Source organism: Hemitrygon akajei, chromosome 11 (assembly GCF_048418815.1).
Source record: "Hemitrygon akajei chromosome 11, sHemAka1.3, whole genome shotgun sequence".
Taxonomy (NCBI): domain Eukaryota; kingdom Metazoa; phylum Chordata; class Chondrichthyes; order Myliobatiformes; family Dasyatidae; genus Hemitrygon; species Hemitrygon akajei.
The window spans coordinates 7,661,907-7,684,104 of NC_133134.1; the positions used below are offsets into that span (position 1 = coordinate 7,661,907).

Here is a 22,198-nt window from a genome sequence, read left to right on the forward strand (position 1 = left end):
CCGCAGAGACTTCTGTTCATACCTCAAAAATGCCAAGTCGTACAGGCGGTTCAAAAGATCAACTCCAAAAGGTAAGTTACAGGCCATTTATACAATAATCGTATCTGAGAAAGTGTGATTAATCAGTAGTTTCTAGTTCTATGTGCTACCAGTATGTCATCGCTGTGTCACCAGCACCATTTTAAACCAGAATCAGAAAATAGAATAAAAATATTTGCTTTATTTGTTGTATGTACATCAAAATATATAGTGAAATGAATCGTTTGAGTCAATGACCAACATAGTCCAAATATGTGCTGGGGGCAGCCTACAAGTGTCATCATGCTTCCACCAACAATCATGCTATATTTATGACAATTTTAAAATGGATACAGTAAAAATCACTACAGTTTCATTTACAATGGCACTTTTACAACAGAAAATCTTGGTCAATTGAACTGGATTATGAAAATGTTTCCATCCCATTTACCCCAACATAATCAAATTTAACTTAAATGTCTGCTGCTTAATAAATTGTCATAATTCTGTCAAATTCCACCAGGTCAAGTACAATCCAGTGGATTAAAATTAGATCACAGTAATATGCTTCAATTAAACCTGATTTATTTGATCCAAGGACAGCTCAACATTAACTGATTCACCATACCACCTTCCAGAGGCACTCTTCTAAAGAAACACTTCTTGTTCTTCAACCCTTAGAATATATTATGCAATTTTGGTTTGCTTAAGGCCCGACTTTGAAAGGGATGGAAGATGACTTCCTAGTTGGTAGAATTATAGGTCATCAAGATTGACTAAAGAAAATGGGACACTAATTTTAGGAAAGCAAACCAAGGATATGACAAAGGGAATCTCTGAGAGGGAGAGGCCAGCATTGCTATGGAGATTTCACTGTCACAGAGCCAGCTGGTTAACAAGTTAATGAGGCCAGTTAAAGATGGGGGAAAAAAAACACAGCAAGGTTTTAAAGCGATGAACAAGAGACTGAGAAATAAAAAAAGATTTATAAAACCCTTTACATAAACATAGGATTTAACAAAGTTTTTTTTATAATCAATAAAGAATGTATAAATGTAATCATTGTTGTTCCGCTGGAAGCGTAAACCAAGTACATAATGAGGCAAGTGAGAGCGTAAAGCAGAAAGAAATCGTTAAAACAAATGGGAATATCTGAGAGCCAAGTCCTGGTTGTCTAAGTGATGCCAATGTTTACAGAGCTGCCTGATTAACAAATTAATGAGAAGAGACAAATGATAAGTGTAGGTATTGCACCTCCCAAAATCTAAATGTAAGAGTACTTAAGAAAAACTGCAGGTGAAAGTGAAAAAGCAAACTAACCAGCCAGGAAGGGGAACAGTCTCCTTGAAATGCTGAAAAGGGAGATGATGTCTACTGATGGAAACTCACTGTAAAGTAGTGGGAGTTGTAAAGAATGATACATTAAATGTAGAGACAGATGTGGTGGAAGCTGAACACCAGAGAACACCATCCTCGCTCTGGCTTTGAAGAGCGACAGTGACAACAGATGTAGGAAATAACTGGGGACTCTGTCAGCTATGGCATAGGAGAAACAATGATTATGGAGAAGGGAGTAAATTTAAGAAACACCTGTGTGGAAGGTTTCATCATTGGAACAAGTGGAACAGACACCAGGAACTGGGAGGAAAGGAATTAAGTTCTTAGAGGAAGCAGGGACACAGAAAATATAGTCAAGATATCTGCAGGTATGGATATTGGTTGTTAATCTATCCCGAGACCGAGACAGGGAGATCCAAAAAAAAACGTCAAATATGAACAAACTGAAAATAATAGCAGGGTGGAACTTGGCAGCAGAAGTAATGAAATTTTCCAGTTCAGTATGAACATGAGAGAGAATTAGACTGTTTGATGACATTGTTTGTTCCAAGCACATGGGCAGAGGAGATTGGAGATTCAGAGGTCATGTTATTTAAGGCTGTACAAGGCTCATTTCAAGTTGTATTGATGCAAGGAGATGTTCCTTTTCGACTGAATAGCAGAACTTTGGGGCAAGCAGAGAAGAATTTTACCAAACACTTCCAAAATGATGATGGGGAATGATAATTTGCTTATTGCTAACCTTTGAATTATGTGGAACATCCACAGAAGCCATCCAATTTGCTGAACATTTTCAGATTTGTATATTTAGTATTTTGATGTTCATTCACTAGTCTAGTTACAATAAAACTGACAATCAGCAAGTTTAGGACTTGCCTTTATACCTCTTAATACCACTGTTTACATTCACTTTTATAAAGTTACTCATTATCACAATAAACATTCTAGTGTTCAAAGGATGTGGTGACAGGAGCCCCAGTGAATGTCATGGAACGCAGGATATATCTCTTGCTGAGTCAGATACAGAATTGCAAATAGTCAAATTGTGGATCAGTTTTACTGTACCTGGCAAAATTGAGGATCACCAGTGTTACTGCACCTTGGCAAAACTGACTGTACCAGGTTTCATTTCTAAGTACTGGACAAAAATATTTTATTCTGATGCACCATATACTGTACTGAGCAGAGTTTTACCAACTGTCAGAATTTGCATTTTATAAAAGTAAAAGTAGAAACACACTTATTTAAAACAGGGCAGTCCAAATTAAAAGAACAAGGATTCTCAGAAATAAAGGATTTTCCTTGATCAATAAAAATAAAAACAATCTAGATAAATACAGAGCATAATGGATCAATATATTTGCTCTGCTGTACAAAAACAAGCATATCCACTAAAAACAACTCCCTCATACAAGAATAATCATACAAATTACCTGAATATGTAAATCGTTCACGAGACCATAAAACACAGGAGCAGAATTCGGCCGTTTGGCCCATTGAGTCTGCTCACCCATTCCATCATGGCTGATTTACTATCCCTCTCAACACCATTCTCTTGTCTTCTTCTAGTATTTTTTGGTGCCCTGACTAAGCAAGAACTACCAACGTCTGCTTTAAATTATACCCAATGACCTGGCCTCCACAGCCATCCATAGCAATAAATTCCAGATTCACCAACTTCAAGTGTTGAGTAAGTAAGTGTAACAAACATCAAACAAAGTCTTAGTATTGGTATCATAGCAGCAGTAAATATTATTGTGGACATTAGACAAATATGCAAATCACCAGGAAAAATAGGATGCTTTGCATATGTAAAGATATGCAAGGGCGAGAGTCAACCAGATAATTTTGTTTTAAAGTAGTAATCAATTCTTTAATCTTACATGATAACATGCATAAATTATTCTTTGTAATATTGATGTTGAGTCCCGTTGAAATTATTCATTGACTTTTCTCATTCTGAAATAATACAAGATGGCGCTAAGACGAGAATTCAGATTAACTTGGGCAAATAGTGCAAGTATACAATAAGAAAAAGTTGTCTGAGATCCAATATAGTCACATCATTTGGATGTTAGTAATTCTGATATGTTATATTTTCAGCTGCATTTTACACTTTAATATTTTTAAGAAAATCAGCAAAAATCAATACATAGAAAATGCAATCCAGACAACATTGTTTATAAAAATGGTAGATTTTACCATTTTGGGGATAATTAGTTCTCCTTGTGCAATCATGGAATGCATATTGGTAAATGTGTTTTAATGGAGACACTTAGTTGTTTTGCTGTCAGCCACAGAATTAAAAGCGAAGTATTGATTCAGGATTTAAGAGCAAATATCACATGGATGCAGTTCATATCAGAATGTTTCTCTATCAGATCTACACAGGCTTAATTTACATGCAATTAGAAAAACTTGCATAAACATTGTCTGTGACAAGGCAAGTATTTTTCTGTAATCATACAAACAGGATACAGAAACTTAAACTGTACAGCATGTGACACCATTGTTTAATATTTGGGTACAATTCCATATATCACAAGGGACTGGTGTTCACATTTGACAGGCTGCATAGCAAATAAAGGCATTGCATAATAAAATTATAAGACAATGAATAATGTAATTTAGCAATCTACAACATCATTAACTGTTGTTTTAGGAAGCTGGAAGAAACTCAGCTAATTTGTTGCTATATCATAAAACATAATAATCATTCTTTATCTCTGTCCATTTCACTGTGTATACTGGCTCAGCTTTATTGATACCAACACCTCTAAGCATCTACATATTTGCTTAGACATCCTTCATATGCAAAAACACCCGAGGACTATCCCTACCACGTACACAAATATTAAACTTACCAAATCTGACATGGGAGGCTTTTGAACTACTTTCTAAATACCATGGTCAACAATAGCCAAGGGACATCATGCTTGAATCCTACTACACTGGGGAGTTTAGTATAGAACAGTACAGTTCTTTTAGCCCACGATATGCTGACCGTTTTTTAAACTTACCCCAAGATCAATGTAACCTATTCTTCCCACATATCTATCCATTTTTCTACCATCCGTGTGCCTAAGAGACTCTTACATGTCCCTAATATATCTGCTTCTACCACCACATTTGGCAACACGTTCCACTCAACCACAACAGTATGTGAAGAAACCTCTGACATACCCCAACCCCATACTTTCCTCCAACCACCTTAAAATTATCAGCTCTTCAATTCATCATTTCTGCACTGGGAAAAAGTAACCAGAGTTTAAACTCAAGGAATAAAAGAGCTGTCATCAGTAATGGTGCATTGAAAATAAAACTATTTAGTTCACCAATGCCCTTCATGTTGACATTGCTATCTAGTTTATTATGTGACTCCAAAACCATAGCATTGTGGTCAACTCTTAATACTCTGCAATCAGGAGCAACATTTTAGTAAGCAGTTTCAGTCATGACAAACCTAACAAAATGAACTCCCCGGTAAAATTCTCAATTTTCTGTGTAGCTAAGCACAGCTCCAATGGCACATTTAAGTTTGCTGACACTGTTGTTGGTGGAATCAGAGGTGGTAACGAATCAGTATATGGGAGGGAAATTGAAAATCTGGCTGAGTGGTGCCACAACAACAACATTTTACTCAATGTCAGCAAGACCAAGAGCGGATTATTGACTTCAGGAGGATAAGCCAGCCCGCCCTCATTTGGGGGAAACCAGAGGTGGAGAGTGTCAGCAACTTTAAATTCCTCAGCGTTATCACTTCAGAGGACATGTTCTGGGTACAGCTCATAAGTGCAAATATGAAGTACAGCAGTGCCCTGACTTTCTTCGGAGTTTGCGAAGATTTGGCATGACACCTAAAACTTTGACAAACTTCTTTAGACGTGTAGTGGAGAGTACATTGACTGACTGTATCACAGCTTAGTATGGAAACACCAATGCCTTTGAAGGGAAAATCCTATAAAAGTAGTGGATATAGCCCAAACCATCACAAGTAGAGCATTCCCCACCAATGAGCACATCTACATGGAATGCTATCACAGGAAAACATCCATCATCAACAGCCCCCACTATCCAAGCCATGCTCTTTTCACTGCCATCAGGAAGCAGGTATAGGAGCCTCAGGACCCATACCACCAGAATCATTAACAGTTATTACTCCTCAAGCATCCAGCTCTTGAACCAGAGGGGATAACTTCACTCAACTTAATGTGCCCCATCATTGAACTATTCCTATAATCTTCAACCTCACTTTCAAGGACTCTTCATCTCATGTTCTTGATAGTTATTGCTTATTTATTATTTTTTCTTCTTGTATTTGCAGTTTGTTATCTTTTGCGCACTGACTGACCACCCTGTGTGTTGGTGTGGTCTTTCATTGATTCTATTATGGTTATTGGATTTACTGAGTATGCCCACAAGACAACTAATCTCAGGGTTGTATATGGTGATACATGTTCTTTGTTAATAAATTTACTTTGAACATTATTGGAACTAGAAGAAAAATGGAAAAAATAACTCTGAAGAATCTAACAGTATATAAAAGAGTGAATTCTGCAAAACCTGAAATGTTTGAATTTTCCTCAGCTTCCACCATTTTCATTCTTTCTGTTAGCATCTCCTTGTGCCTCACTCTCATTACTTAAGCTGGAGTTGTTCTGTTTGGAACAAAGGCTGAGGGAAGATCTAATTAAGATGTACTGAACAAAGGACATAGACGGACAGCTCAAATTAGAGGTTACATGTTTAAAGTTACATTACTTCTGCAAAGTAATTTGCAGAAAATTAGAAGAAAGATGAAGAAATACATTTTACTCAGAAGATGATGGGGTTGGGAATTTAATCCTTGAAAGTGGTAGAGGCAGAAACCCTCATTACAATTAAAAGTATTTAGATGTGGCCTTAATGCTACATGAGGAGATCTGGAATTTATAAACAGACAATTGGCTTCCTCCTTTGTTGGAACTTTTCTTTATTATGATGATTCAATGAGCTTCATTATCTTTTAATTTACAAGTTTCCACAGAGCTTAGTCACAACATCTATTAATTTATTATATACAAATGTATTATATTTATATATAAAGATGATTGACTTCATAAAAACATGCAAGTTTCGCTTTGAGAATGCAGTTGTCAATCATATTAAACACTTAGCATTGAATTCAATGAGGTTCTCAAACAATTTCTATATGTCCTGTCTTAGAGCTGGTTTTCTATTTGGTAAGCAATTTTCCTTCAGTTCATCATACTTTTAAGAAGTCCTGGGAAGAAAGCAAATCAGGAATAAGAATTTTAAATTTAGCTTACAGTACATGATACTGTAGTAATAAAATTGTGCCATAGGTGAAAGAACACAGGAACAAAAGATTCATCATTTGAACCCAATGTATTGGACTAGCAACAGAGCAATTCTCTGAAATGTACTCGACTAAATTAGTTAATCCTTCAAATGCTTGCAATGTTGGATAATAACTGGTTATCCAATTCCTATATAGCGAATAATGAGATTAAACAATTCAACATTGTTTAAATTTTATCCATAGGATGTGGTTGATTTTGAAATGAAAACCGCTGTTGTGGTCAGAAACAGTATGAAGGCACGGGTCACTTAATACATAGAACAGCATAGAACGAAAAGGTACCAAATTGAACAAATAGTACGATTCAAGAAATTAGTAAAGACAAGGAATACACTGAATGTAATTGGTAACATTTGTTATCTCAGGACATCATAGTGTCAAGAGTTTTATAGCACAGAAAAAGGCCCTTCGCCCCACCATGGCTCTGCTGACCATTGTGCTCATCTATACTAATCCCAATTACCTGCATTAATCCCAGATTTCTCTGCCTTGCTCATTCAAATACCTGTCCAAGTGCTTTTTAAAATATTGTTATTGCTCTGGCAACTCATTCTAAATGCCAACTATTGTGTGAACATTTTACCACTCAGGTCCCCCTCAAGTCTCCTGCCTAAACCCATGACCTTGAGTTTTAGACACCCTTACCACTGGTACCTATCCTATCTCTGCCTCACAATTTCATATACAATTCCATATTTCTTGGTTTCCTTTTTCCAGGGAATATCAGCCTTTTCTAACCAACCTCCTGATAACTCAAGCCCTACAAGCTGGGCAACATCCTCGTAAATCTTTTCTACATCCTCTCTGGCTTAATCACATTCTTCCTGTTGTATGACGATGACAAATGCACACATTGTCCAAGTATTGTGTGCAGTTTTATACAGGTATAATGTGACATCCCAACTCTTATACTCAAATGACTCAGCCAAAGAAAGCAAGCATGCCATACATTTCCTCAACGTTCTGCCTGTACAGGTAGTCCCCGAGTTACAAACATCCGACTTACAGACAACTCATACTTACGAACCAAGGAAGGAGAACACTGTCCACCATTTTAAGTCAGATCGCGACGCCGTCCGCCATTTTAAGTCGTTGCCGTTGACACTGTGTTGAGTGTTTAACTTTGTATTTGGCTTAAACTTTTCTTAGTAAGATTCACCCTGCCTTCCCCCCCCCCCATTCCAGTCGGCTGGTGGCTCAGTGAGATTAGCGCCGGGCTGGAGAACGGAGGTTTCCCAGTTCGATCCAGTGACAGACCGCTCCCGTGCTGGGTTGATGTCGATCCAGTGACTTCCATACCATCCGTGCCAGGTTGATGTCGAGCTTGCAACTCAACCTTGTAAAAAAAAAAACTGCCACCTCCAGTTTAAGTTCCCACGCGGAATATTGTGGAGGATCAAATACCCAAACCCAGCACAGCCCCCACTTGTCCCATTTAGCCTGTCTCAGTGCGGTGGTCCTTAGGACCCAGTGGACCTCAGGACTCGCCGACCACAGTGTTTCTGTTCCATTGACGGAAAGCGATCGCGATTGAAAATAAAGTGAAAATAATAAAGCATTTGGAAAGAGGTGAAATGCCATCGGTCATTGGAAAAGTGTTAGGCTATAGTCGGTCAACGATCAGAACAATTTTAAAAGATAACGGATAGAGTGAGAATAATGGAGCATGTGAAAGGCCCTGCCCCGCAGTGGTTTAATTATTCAAATTCTTAAGTGTTTTATATGCATAGAAAGGTAAAATATATACTATATACTAAGATGAACATTTGACTAACTGATGCTAAATAATATTGGGTGTACTTGTTCCGACTTACGTACAAATCCGACTTAAAGATGGACTCAGGAGTGGAACTCATACGTAACCCGGGGACTGTCTGTATTCCCATTCTCAGCAAACCATGTACCACAAAGTCCCTCTATTCAAGAATGCTCCCAAAAACCTGTGCGTGGCCTGCCCTGGTTTAACTTCCCTAATCGGATCACTCTAAAATTGTAGGCATTATTTTTTTTTAATTTAGAGAAAATAGTGCAGAACTAGGCCCTTCCAGCCCAATGATCCACACTGCCACCGCCCAGCAACACCCCTAGTCTAATCACAGAACAATTTACAATGACCAGTTAACCTACTAACTGGTAGTTATTTGTACTGTGAGGAAACCCGACTACCAGGAGTAAACCCATACACTCATACAAGCTTCTTACAGGCAGCACTGGAAATGAACTCCAAACTCCAATGCCATGAGCTGTAACTGCTACACTATCATGGTGCCCTTCCATCTGCCACTGTTTTGCCTGCTTTCCCAGTTGATCTACACCCTTGAAGAAGCTTCTTCACTGCCAGGTATGCCACCAATTTTGGTGTCATCTGCAAACTTATTAAATATGGGCACCCATATTATCATACAAGTTAATACTGATGAAACAGCAACAATGGATCTAGCACTAATACCCATGGCAGATTGCTGGTCACAGGTCTCCAATCGGGGGGGGGGGGGGGGGGGGAAATCAAGCTCCTCTTTGCCTACAACTAACCAAATTCTGTATTTAATTTTCTATCTTGTACTGAATCCCATGAACAGCATACTATGCAAGACCTTGTCAAAGGTCTTGTTGAAGTTTATGAGACAACATCTACCATTCTGCTCTGCATAACCCACTTCGTCACTTCAAAAACCTCAACCAAATTCATGAGACATGACTTCCCTATACACAAGCTTTCTAAATGCAAATAAATCATGTCCCTCCTTTGAGAGAAAGTGAAAAAATGGGTTTTGGCTGAGTGCTTGGGAGAAGGAATTGCAAAATTGCAAGTCCAAATGAGGGGACTGAGCCAAGGTGAAACAATTAAACTTAGATTAAGAGGCCAGAAATTGAGGGTGTAGGAATCTTCGAATGTTATGGGGCTGGAAGAAATACATGGAACTTGCCCCATTTTAAAACAGACTATTTTGGGGCCAGAAAGTACAGAAGCAACAGGTGAAAAGATCTAGAGCAAATTAAAACAGCAGAGTTTTAGATGAATGCAAGCTGAATTCAAGTCTGGATTCTAAATTTTTCGAAAGAAAATCTGAAGCGGGTTTCATGTTGGAAGTAGATAGTGCAAATAATGGAGTGGAAGTGTGGTTAGAAGCTCACCTTGGAGTCAATTATAACACCAATGGCCAGGCTCAACATCAGCTGCCAGGATTGTAAACACAAATGGGAAATAGATTCTGCAGAGCTACCAGAGAGCTAAGTAAACAAAAGCCAGCATCAACATCCTGAGGTGTACTTACTAGCCTTAAATTGAATTGCAGCTGTCATTTGAATACTGCAGCTACAAGAGCAAGCTAGTGATTTGCCTCCTGATAGTCCAAAGGCTTTCTACTTCCTAGAAGCCAGAAATAAGTTGCTCTTCCAGATGAATTTAGTTTCAATAATGTTAAGGAAACTTAACATTCTCCACTCTGCAGTTTAAAACAGCTCACTAGAAAAGCACTCCACCCACCACTCTAAAACAATAACTCCATCACAACACATCTGCGGTTATACATCTACAAAAATTATTGCAGTTACTCACTTAATTTACTTCAAATGCACCTCCCAAATTTAAAGTCTCTGCTACTAAATGCTGAGGCAGCAGGTATATACAAGTATCTGGGAGTACAGTTAGACGAGAAGCTAGACTGGACTGCCAACACAGATGCCTTGTGCAGGAAGGCACAGAGTCCTTAGAAGGTTGGTGTCATTCAATGTCTGCAGTGAGATGCTGAAGACGTTCTATAGGTCAGTTGTGGAGAGCGCCCTCTTCTTTGTGGTGGCGTGTTGGGGAGGCAGCATTAAGAAGAGGGACGCCTCACGTCTTAATGAGCTGGTAAGGAAGGCGGGCTCTGTCGTGGGCAAAGTACTGGAGAGTATAACATTGGTAGCTGAGCGAAGAGCACTGAGTAGGCTAAGGTCAATTATGGAAAACCCTGAAAATCCTCTACATAGCACCATCCAGAGACAGAGAAGCAGTTTCTGCGACAGGTTGCTATCGATGCAATGCTCCTCAGACAGGATGAAGAGGTCAATACTCCCCAATGCCATTAGGCTTTACAATTCAACCGCCAGGAGTAAGATATGTTAAAGTGCCGGGGTTGATTGTATTTAATGTATTTAAGTAAACTACTTAAGAACTTTTTAAAAGCTATTATTAATACTTTTTGAGAGAGTGATTTAGATGCATATTATATTTTTTACTGAGTTAAGTATTGTATGTAATTAGTTTTGCTACAACAAGTGTATGGGACATTGGAAAAAATGTTGAATTTCCCCATGGGGATGAATAAAGAATCTATCTATCTATCTATCTATTGGACCACCATCACTTGCAGGCTTTCTTTCAAGTTACAAACAACCCTGACCTGGAATTGCATTACCATTCCTTTATCATAATTATATCTACATTTGGAACACCATTCCACAAGAGCACAGTGGTGCACCTTTACCAGAAAAGGTAGCAATTCAAGGCATGGCTCACTGTCTTCTCAATTCCATGTATAGTTCCAAGCCCAGCTATGAAAGGAGGAGGGCTGGGCATGGGGGTAGCAACCATATCCCATAAAAACTTAGAACTATAGACACTTCAAAGACATCATCTCTGAGCGAGGAACAATACACCAAAAAGATGGGCTACACCTGGGGACAGCTTGAAAGGCCAGCCAGGACAGAGGACTCTGGTAAGCTCCTGTCAGCAGTCTATGCCCCAGGAGGGGTGATGGGCTTAGTAAGCAAGTCACTACCTTCAAGGGTAATCAGGATTAGGGACTAGATACTGGTCTTGTCCACAACATCCATGTTTGGTAGATGAAAAAAATACTAACCAGAAAATGCTAAATTACAAGTTTTGTGAAGGCCATTGTGATAGAAGGGCAAAATATTCAAACACAATCACTCAAAAGATTGGCATGGCTTTGACTGACAGGAACACATTCAATGATTTTGGAGGGGAAACAAGTATGGAGATGGGCAGGCAAGTAGCAAAGACAGCATAATCACGGATTGGTTATTATGACAAGGATGAGGAAAGCAGGTTTGAAGTACATAATGGTTGTGCATGGGAGTGCAGAACCACAACTACTTCACACCCTTTGTCATGGCATTCTAGATTTAACCAACTTTTGGTCAAAAAAATTCTTCATGTCCCCTCTAAACCTCCTTCCCCTTACTTTAGCTACATTCTACTTCTGGACACCTCAGTTAAGAAGAAAGCTTCTCACAGTGTACCCTATCTATACACCTCATCCTTTTTAAATATCTTGAGTTCCCCATCAGATTGTCTGCTCTAAAAAAAAAGAACCCAGCCTTTTTAGTTCTAATCAGACCTCTTGCATTCACATCGTTTTATTTTTATTTAGAGATACCAAGCCATGCCCCCCCAACAACCTACTGATTTAACCCTAGCCTAATCACAGGACAACTTACAATGACCAGTTAACCTACTAACCAGTACACCTTTGGACTGTGAGAAGAAACCAGAACACAGAAATCCACGCACACACCGGAAGAACTTTCTTAGAGGATTTTGAAATTCAACTCTGAAATCCCAAGCTGTAATAGGGTCGCGGCAACCCATACATCTATTTACTTGAATACAAGATGAAAGCTCATACAAAGTTCTGGTGCATTTATACCTCTTGCCTTAATGCTGGTTTCTGTTTTACATCCACTTACACGCCTTCTACTGTTTGTCTTGTCTGGAACAGTTTTCTCCCTGCTGAGTCCATGTCTTTTCACTCAACCTTGTTCCAATACAATTAGTTTTCTATTGCATTGTGAATGCTCATTTGGTTATGAACACAAGAGATTTTTCAGATCCTGGAAACCCAGAGCAACACACAAATGCTGGAGGAACTCAGCAAGTCAGGCAGCATCTATGAAGAGGAATAAACAGTTGACGTTTTGTATGAAGGGTCTTGAATTAAATGTCGATTGGTTACTCCCCACCATAGATGTTGGCTGATCTGCTGAATTCCCCCAGCATTGTGTTTTTTTGGTCTAATGATATGATTTAAAAACACTTGTTAGAAGCCAATTTGGTTCCCAGAAACTATTTACATGATGCTAACATGTTGCTAGCTGCTTGATTCTCTCAATCCTTTCATTCCTCTTTTCCTTCTGACCTCCAGTTTTGAACCACACATCGCTATTATTTCTCCTTGTCATACAGTATCACAAGATATTTAAACTGCAAGCTTCCAGAATGGATGCACCAATTGATAGTTCATGAAGAATGTCAGTTGCAACATTTATGCACCTTTCTCGAAACTGATAGAGAGATCAAGATCTTAACATTTGGTAATTTACCTATTTCAAGGGATTAATAACTCAAAAACATGTGACAGTTTATAAATGTCAGAAGTATCTGATACTGTATGAACTCATATGCCTGGAGGGATAAAATCCACATTCTGGGCAGGTTGAAGAAAGAAAAACATCATACAGGCCAGAATTCCTTTCCACTTGTAGTACACGTAAAATATTAACTACAGGAAGATCACTATTTGAGAAGAGCTGCATTTCCTGGAATTACAGATTCCTCCTTGTGGTGCTAGGAACTGACCAAAGTGAACTAAATAGCACACCTAAATGAACTATCAGAAATACTTAAACTGTACACTTACCACTAACAGCTTTTTCATAATTTTTGCCCAGATTTACAAGATTCCGTAATCCTGGATTAAACTGTTCCATTACAGTCTGAGGAAGACAGAAAAGTCCATTAGAATAGTTAATAACCATCAACACTCAATCAGGTTCATGATCACTGACACATGTCAAGATATGTGTTGCTTTTGCCGTTGCAGCAGTATAGTGCAAGACAAAAATTACCGCAAGCTACAAAAAATTAATCAAATAGCGCAAAAGAGGAAATACTGAGGCAGTGTTCATGGGCAGTTTAGACATCTGATGGCAGAGGGGAAGAAGCTGTTCCAAAATCCTTCAGTGAGAATCATTACAGAGCTCTCTTACATAGTGGGTGACATTTGCATGGCTTTGATTGTAATAAATTTGAATCTGAAAGGAAAGCTTATAAATGGGAACAGGTCTAGCAGCACTTTGAAACAAAAAAACATGAAAATGCACACGTGTTAAGCAACTACATTTCACCTACCGATGCATATAATACTTTGCAGTTTTCAGTATTAGCCATAATTGAACCCAAGCATTTGATTAACAAAGCAAAATAACACCACAATCTATTACAAAGTTTAAATATCTCAGACTTATTACATTTTTTTAAAAGATGTTTGACACATTGTAATGTAATACCAATGCAAGTTTAAAATCCCCATATTAGCCGCTCTTAAAGACCTACAATGGTCCCAAGTCATTGGAATTAATTTATTGTTACATGTACTGAGATACAGTGAATGCACAGTGCACAGAGGTAAAACTATAACAGAATGAAGAATGAAGTGTAACAGCTACAAACAAAGTGCAGTGCAGGCAATAAGATGCAATATGGATTGCGTGATGAAGAGGAACCTTAATCAATTCAACAATCGCAGTGCCGTTTTATTGGAGCAGCGGGTGTAATAAATGAATTATAAAGGAGAGATCAATGTTCAAAAAAATTATACTCCGAAACTCTTCTTATCTATTGAATCTGTGCCCACAGAATGTATCAGCCAAAAACATTTTGCAAATTCCATGCTGCTCCACTATTTGAGTAACGAAAACAAACCAGGAAGCAATTCAACCAAGCTTGCACCTGTCTGAGGTTTGATTTCAATTCCCTGAAGCTTCAATCCAATGAGGCAACTTCCAAAATGCCATTTCTTGAAACTGGGTTGGTCTGGAAAAGCAGGTGAGTGGGTTACCCAAATTTGGAAAATTTAACATTCATACTATTGGATTGTAGGCTTCCCAAGTGGAATACGAGGTCTTGTTCTTTCAGTTTAGATTAGGCCTCAACATGCCAGTGGAGAAGGCAGGGAACAGTCAAGTTGTGTGGGAAAGGGAGGGGGAGTTGAAATGTTTGGTCCCTCTGCATTATAAATAGATAAGCTTTATTTGTCACATGTGTATCAAAACCGTGAAATTTCTCATTTGTGTCTACGACTAACACGGTCCAAGGACTTGCTGGGGGTAGCCCACAAGTGTTGCCCTACTTACAGCATCACATATCATGCCCAAACTTAGTCATCCTAACTTCTACATCTTTGGAACGTGGGAGGAAACTGAAGAATCCCAGGGAAACCCAGGTGATCATACAGAGAATGCACAAACTCCTTACAGACAGCAGTGAGAATTGAACCCTGAGTGGTGATCGCTGGCACTGTAAAGTGCTGCATTAACTGCTATGCTATCGTGCTGCCTGGATAACAATGAATACACAATGCAAGTTTCGAGACCGCTCATGAAAATAGTTGCCTCACTTAGAAGAGCTGGTAAGTTCCGGATCATGGTGATGGAGGTGTTTATTCAAACCTCCCCCCACCCCCCAAGTTGCAGGGAAAAGTACAAAGAGCCAGGAAGGATTAAGTGAGGAGGGATGATGGATCACAGAAAGTGGTGCCATTGGAAAATGAAGTGAGAAAGACAGCAAGAGCACAGTGGGATCCTGTTGTAGCTACTTATACCAGTTTTCCCAAATGAGAATAACTGGTAACAAAAGTCAACATTAGCTCCTGAAGTATCTACATAGTTATAGTAGTTGCAATTCAGACTGCAAACATCTTTAAACAGTCACTGTCCTTCCAATACTCTCTACTCATACCTCAACTTGTAACACTAACTGGTACTGGGACTAGACATCATAAAGCAATTTTTAATAGCTTAGCTTCCCACAATGCCCTTTTGTATACTGGACAGCTCTAGTATGTTGTGTCAATATGCCACAGAGCACTATTTACAAAGCAAAAGCAGGCTGCTGATATCTATTCAGTCAATTGCAAAACTTCACTGCCGCTGTACGAAAATAATGGAATAGGCAGATCTCTATGTCCTTGGAGAGATAATCTCTATAAATATGTGACCCGTTTATGGTTCAAGCTAGAATAGTGTGACTTGGAAAATGTAAAATGGTCACAAAAAAGTGTATAATCCAAAGGCTACTTCAATCCATCAGCTCCATTGTCTCTTTTTTAGTGGAGCTAAAATAACTTAAAGCTAATTTGTTAAAGTCTGTCAGTATGAGCTTTACAATTCAAACAATATAATTTTTGATTTTTAAGTAGGTAAGTATCAGGGCATTAATGGCTGGCAGCCATGTCTAAATGGCAGTTCCTTTGTTGGCTCAACTTCCACTAACCAAGCCTAGATTTTATGCATTTCTGAGGGATGGACAGTCTGCTAACTAAAAGTCCCATATGCAAGAGGCACTTCATTACAAGTTTTGGGAAAGAACAGGGGAAATTATCCCTGGCGTAACAAACAATCTGTTAGTCGAACTCAGCAGATAAAGGTCTGTGTGTGGGGCTGACCGACATAGATTCGACCACCTTCGTTCCATCTGCCACAACGGGTAATATATTCCTGGTGGCCACCCATTTTAATTCTACTTCCCATTCTGACAGTTCACGGCTTTCTCTACTGCGATAAGATCACTCTCAGGTTGGAGGAGCAACACCTCATATTCCATCGATGTAGCTTCCAACCTGACATAATATTGATTTCTCCAACTTCCAAAAATTTATCCCCCTTCTGGTTCCCCTCTTTTTTCTTCACCTCCCTCTGGCACTCTTTCCCCTCCCCCCACTCCATGATCCACTGCCCTCTCCTATCAGATCCTCCTTCAGTCTTTTTACCTTTTCCATCTATCACCACCCAGCTCCCCTCCCCCACCTACCTGCCCCTTCAATGGCTTCACCCATCACCTGCCAACTTGTACTCCTCCCCCTTCCCAGCACTTTCTTACTCTGGCTCCTTTCCCCTTCCTTTCCAGTCTAGGTGAAGACTCTTGACCCAAAATGTCAATTGTTTTTTTCCCCCCTCTGTAACTTGCTGAGTTGTTCCAGCATTGTCTGTGTTGCTCTGGATTTCCACCATCTGCAGAATCTTTTGTATTTATGTGGGGAAGAGAAATGAATAGAAACTCTGCAATTATCTTTGGTATCTGGTTAATATTTAACCTTCAGTCAACACAATTATGAATAGATTAATTGAATACAATAACATTGTAGGACCTTGCTCTGTGTGTTTTACGTGACAACAAAAGAACTTCATTGGGTGTGAGACACTGTGGGTTATGGAGGTGTGAAACTCATTATAGATATCTACAGCAACAAACAAGTTGGCAGATGGAGCCCAGTCATGCAGGACAACCCAGGATCTCACAAATCTATGCACAAATTTCCAATTGAAATATCCAAGAGACAACCTTAAATACCAATTACAGATCTTAACAGGCACTTTTGATTTAAGCAAACCCACCTAAAATGGTAGAACTAATGAACTTCACAATCCAATATTCAATTCACAGTTAAAAGTAATGTCTCCCCCCCCCCCCACATTTTTGGAGGGGAAGGCTTTAATTTCTGTTGAAATTAAATTACTGGGGATTAAGCGAACCCAAGACTTCTTAAAACCCCAGTTACAGTTTTTACACGCCCCATAAAGCTTGTTACGGACAAGACATTTTAAAGGATTCGCTTAAAACAAACTTCAAGAACAACATTCATCTGCGACATAAGTCACTCCGGCTGCCTCTCCACGTCCGCAAACACACCCAGTTTAAAAGGTGACTAAACAGGTAGGTGCAGTGGAAACGATGCCCAGCCCTTTTATGACCAATCTATTTCATTGCCCCCACCAAGAAAAAAATATGCCGATTTAAAATTAGTTAACCCAGTTTCTGCGAGGCAAAAATGATGTTTCAAGCTAATTTACCCAAGACTGTACCTTTATCAATCAGACCTTTTCAGGTGAGTCTCACCTGCAGCAACTCACCTGTACCACTATCCAAAGTAATAAATTAGGAACGACGCCAGCCATTGCAAATAATTAATAACGTAGTTTTCAAAACACATATACTTTAGTTTGAAGGCTACTTTTTGGGTGGGGGTCCTCACCTTATAGGTGTTCTCCGTGAGCCTGCTGATATCCTCGGTTTTGCGAGACATAGTTCCTCCGTTGGCGACGTAGCCCCTCACAGGATTGAGCCGAAAGGAAAATAACCCGTCCAAAAAGGGTGGCCACAGGTGCCGTTTGCGGAGGGTGGACCGCGGCTAGAGCGACAGAAGGGGCCCAGCTTGTTCGCGGATGCTGAAGGAGACCCGCCGCAGCCCGACTCCTGTCAAACTTCTACCCCGTGCGAGCTCGCCGGGTGACGTGTCTCCACTGGCCCCGCCCCTTGCCCCGCCCAATGAGCAGGCGTCGGTGCCCACCCCGCTCCTTGGCCGCAATGCTGCCTGGGAATTGTAGTCTCACTCAGACCGAGACAACCGAACCTTGCAGTGCGAGAAGGAAGACATAATGCTAATTTAAAAAAAAGAACTATTCAGCCTAATCGTACTTTTCAGCCAAACAAGTAATGGTTTCTCTAAATGTTCATCCAAATACAAAGGGTCTTTCTGGATGACATCTTCTGTCAATACTTAACGTCAGGCTGCCGTTTATTGACTACAGCTCAGCGTTCAACACAGCCATTCCTACAGCTCTAATCAAAAAGCTCCTTAACCTGGGCCTCTGTACCTCCCTCTGCAACTGGATCCTCGACTTTCTCACTGGAAGATCGGAAAAACGTCTTAGACAGGTTTATTGTCACCAGCATGCGTCATGAAATTTGTTAACTTAGCAGCAGCAGTTTAATGATAATATAGAAAGAAAATAAATAAATAACTTACTGTCATTATATATAAATGTATATTGGATAGATTAAAAATAATGCAAAACAGAAATAATATAGTAAAAGAAGTGGGGGTAGTGTTGATGGGTTCAATGTCCATCAACACTGGAGCTCCTCAGGGATGTGTACTTAGCCCTCTGCTCTACTCTCTGTACATTCGTGATTGTGTGGCTAGGCCCAGCTCAGATATCATATATAAATTTGCTGATGATGCAGCTATTGTCGGCAGAATTTCAGATGGTGACAAGAAGGTGTACAGAAGCAAGACAGACAAGTTGGTTGAGAGGTATAGTAGTACTCAGTGTCAGTAAGAGCAAAGAAATAATTGTGGACTTCAGTAAAGGTAAGCCGAGGGAAGATACACCAGTCCTTATTGAGGTATCTGGAGTGGAAAGAATGAGTAATTTCGAGTTCCTGGCTGTCAGGATCTCTGAGGATCTATCTAACATATCGATGCAACTACAAAGAAGGCACAACAGTGGCTTTATTTCATATGGATTTTGAGGAGATTTGGTATGCCACCAAAGACACTTGAAAATTTCAACAGGTGTACCATGGAGAGCATTCTAACTGGCCACACCATCCTCTGGTATGGGTGGGGGGGGGGGGGGACACTGCACAGGATCAAAATTAGCTGCAGAAAGTTGAGTTGTAAATTCTATCAGCTTCATCGTGGGCACTAGCCTCCTCAGCATCTAGGCTGTCTTCAAGGAGATCATTTAGGATCCCTATCACCCAGCCCAGAACATGCTCTTTTGTCATTGCTGCCATCAGCAGTGAGCCACAGGAGCCTGAAGACACACACTTCTCCCCCCCTGCCATAAGATTTCTGAATGGACATTGAATCCATGAACACTACCTCACTACTTTTTTCACTTTTTACATTCCTTATTCAATTTAACATTTTAAATAAATACATTACTACTTTCAGCAGTTTAGTTTTTGTTATGTATTGCAATGTACTGCTGCCGTAAAACAACAAATTTCATGACATAGGCCAGTGATATTAAACCTGATTCTATTCCTGATTTTGAAGTAACGCAAAATGCCTGAGTGCACAGGTCAGGCAACATCTGTGGAGAGGATTAAACATTTTGGCCCAGATCTTTCATTAGGGCTAGAAGGGAAGGGGAGAGGAGCCAGAATAAGATGGTGATAGGACAAGGGGAAAGAGTTGTAGAAACAGCCAGTTCCATTACGGTCACAACCTTCCCCAATTTCACGGACATCTTAAAGAAGGGGACATCCATCAAGTCAAGTCAAGTTTATTGACATTTTGACCATAAACTGCTGGTACAGTACACAATAAAAATGAAACAACATTCCTGCAAGACCCTGGTGCTACATGAAACAACACAAAACTACACTAGACAATGTGAGACAGCACAAGGCTACACTAGACTATGCAAAACAACATAAAAACTGCACTAGACTACAGACCTGCACAGGACTACATAAAGTGCACAAAACAGTGTAGGGCAGTACAATAATTAATAAACAAGACAATAGGCACAGTAGAGGATAAATTACAATATAATAATAAATGATGTTATTAAATTAGCACCCCCATCATCTGCGACATGCCATCTTCTTACTGCTACCATCAAGGACTATGTAAAGGAGCCTGAAGACCCAATTCCAAAATTTAGGAACAGCTTCTTCCCCTCCACCATCAGATTTCTGAACGGTCCGAATTTATCGTATTGAATTCTATTGTATTTCTTTCATTCCTATAAATTACATGCAAAAAAATTAATCTTAAGCAGCAACACATAATACTTAAATAAGCCTATCGCCCATAAGACCACAAGATATTGGAGCAGAATGAGACAATCTGGCCCATTGAGTCTGCTCCGTCATTTCATCACGGCTGATCCATCTTCCTCTCAACCCCATTCTCCTGCCTTCTCCCCATAACCTTTCATGCCCTGACTAACCAAGAATCTATCAAATTCCGCCTCAAACACACTCAATGACCTGGCCTCGACAGATGTATGTGGCAATGAATTCCACAGATTCACACCCTCTGGCTAAAGAAATAACTCCCCATCTCTGTTCTAAATGGACACCCCTCTATTCTGAGGTTGTGTCCTCTGGTCCTAGAATTCCCCCACTATAGGAAATATCCTCTCCACGTCTACTCTACCTTGGCTTTTCAACATTCAATGAAACTACCCAGCATTCTTCTAATTTCCAGCAAGTACAGGCTCAGAGCCATGAAAAGCTCCTCGTGTGATAAGCCTTCTAAACCCGGAATCATTTGTGTGAACCACCTTTGAACCCTCTCCAATGTCAGCACATCTTTTTTTAGATAAGGAGCTCAAAACTGCTCACAATGTTCCAAGTGAGGCCTCACCAGTGCTTTATAAAGCCTCAGAACCACATCCTTCATATATTCTAGTCCTCTCGGAATCAATGCTAACATTGCATTTGCCTTCCTCACCACCAATTCAACCTGCAAGTTAACCTTTAAGAAATCCTGCACAAGGACTCCCGATCCCCTTTGCACCTTGGATTTTTAAATTTTCTCCTTATTTAGAAAATAGTCTGCACTTTTATTCCTTCTACCAATGTGCATGACCAGACACTTCCTGACACTGTATTCCATCTTCCACTTCTTTGCTCATCCTCCTAATCTGTCTAAGTACTTCTGCTGCCTCCCTGCTTCCTTAGCACTACCTGCCCCACCCACCTAACTTTGTCTGACCTGCAAACCTGGCCACTAAGCCATCAATTCCATCATCTGAATAATTTTACAAAGAATCAGTCCCAACACCAACCTCTGTGTAACACCACTAGTCACTGACAGCCAGTCAGAAAAAGCTCCCTTTATTCCCACTCTTGCCTCCTGACAATCAGCCACTGCTCTATCCATGCTAGTATCTTTCCTGTAATATCACGGGTTCTTACCTTGTCTCACGTGTGGCACTTTGTCAAAGGCCTTCTGAAAATCCAAAGTACACAACACCTATCGATTCTCCTTTGTCTATCCTGCTTGTTATTCCTCAAAGAATTCCAATAGATTCGTCAGGCAAGATTTTTCCTTTAGGCTGACTTTGGGCTATTTTATCATGTGCCTCCAAGTACCCTGAAACCTCATCTTTAACAATCAGCTCCAAAATCTTCCCATCCAGTGAGGTCAAACTAACTGGCCTATAATCTTCTTTCTTTTGCCTCACTCCCTTTTTGAAGAGTGGAGTGACATTAGCAATTTTCCAGTCCTCCAGAACCATAACAGAATCTAATGATTCTTGACAGATCATTACTAATGCTTCCACAATTTCTCCAGCCACCTCTTTCAGAATCCCCAGGTGTAGTTCATCTAGCTGAGATGATTTATCTACCTTCAGTCCCATTAGTTCCCCAACAAACGTCTCCCTAATAATAGCAACTGCACTTATTTCTGCCTTCTGATAGTATCAAACTTCCAGCATACTGCTCTCTCACAGTGGAGACTGATGCAAAATGCTTTTTTAGTTCATCCATTTCCTTGTCCCCCTTTACTACCCCTCCAGTGTCATTTTCCTGTGGTCTATAGTATATTCTCTCGCCCCTCTTTTACTCTTCATATTTCTGAAAAATCTTTTGGTATCCACTTTGATATTATTGGCTAGCTTACTTTCATATTTAAACTTCTTGCTCTTTATGGCACTTTAATTGTCCTTTGT

The 22,198-nt window shown here is 39.8% G+C and overlaps 1 protein-coding gene across 2 annotated transcripts in view; it reads right to left on the reverse strand.

Moving 5' to 3' along the window:
• Positions 1-18,010, reverse strand: part of baiap2l1a (BAR/IMD domain containing adaptor protein 2 like 1a) — a 131,950-nt gene extending 113,940 nt beyond the window's left edge. For both annotated transcript variants that reach the window (XR_012100729.1, XM_073060180.1), the window contains exons 1-2: positions 17,755-18,010; positions 13,363-13,438 (exon numbers count right to left, since the gene is read on the reverse strand). Coding sequence is in view for 1 of the 2 variants with exons in the window: in XM_073060180.1 (XP_072916281.1) it covers positions 13,363-13,438; positions 17,755-17,805 (127 nt within the window). In the remaining variant the exon portion in view is untranslated. The remainder of the gene's footprint in view (positions 1-13,362; positions 13,439-17,754) is intronic.
• Positions 18,011-22,198: the final 4,188 nt, after the last annotated feature.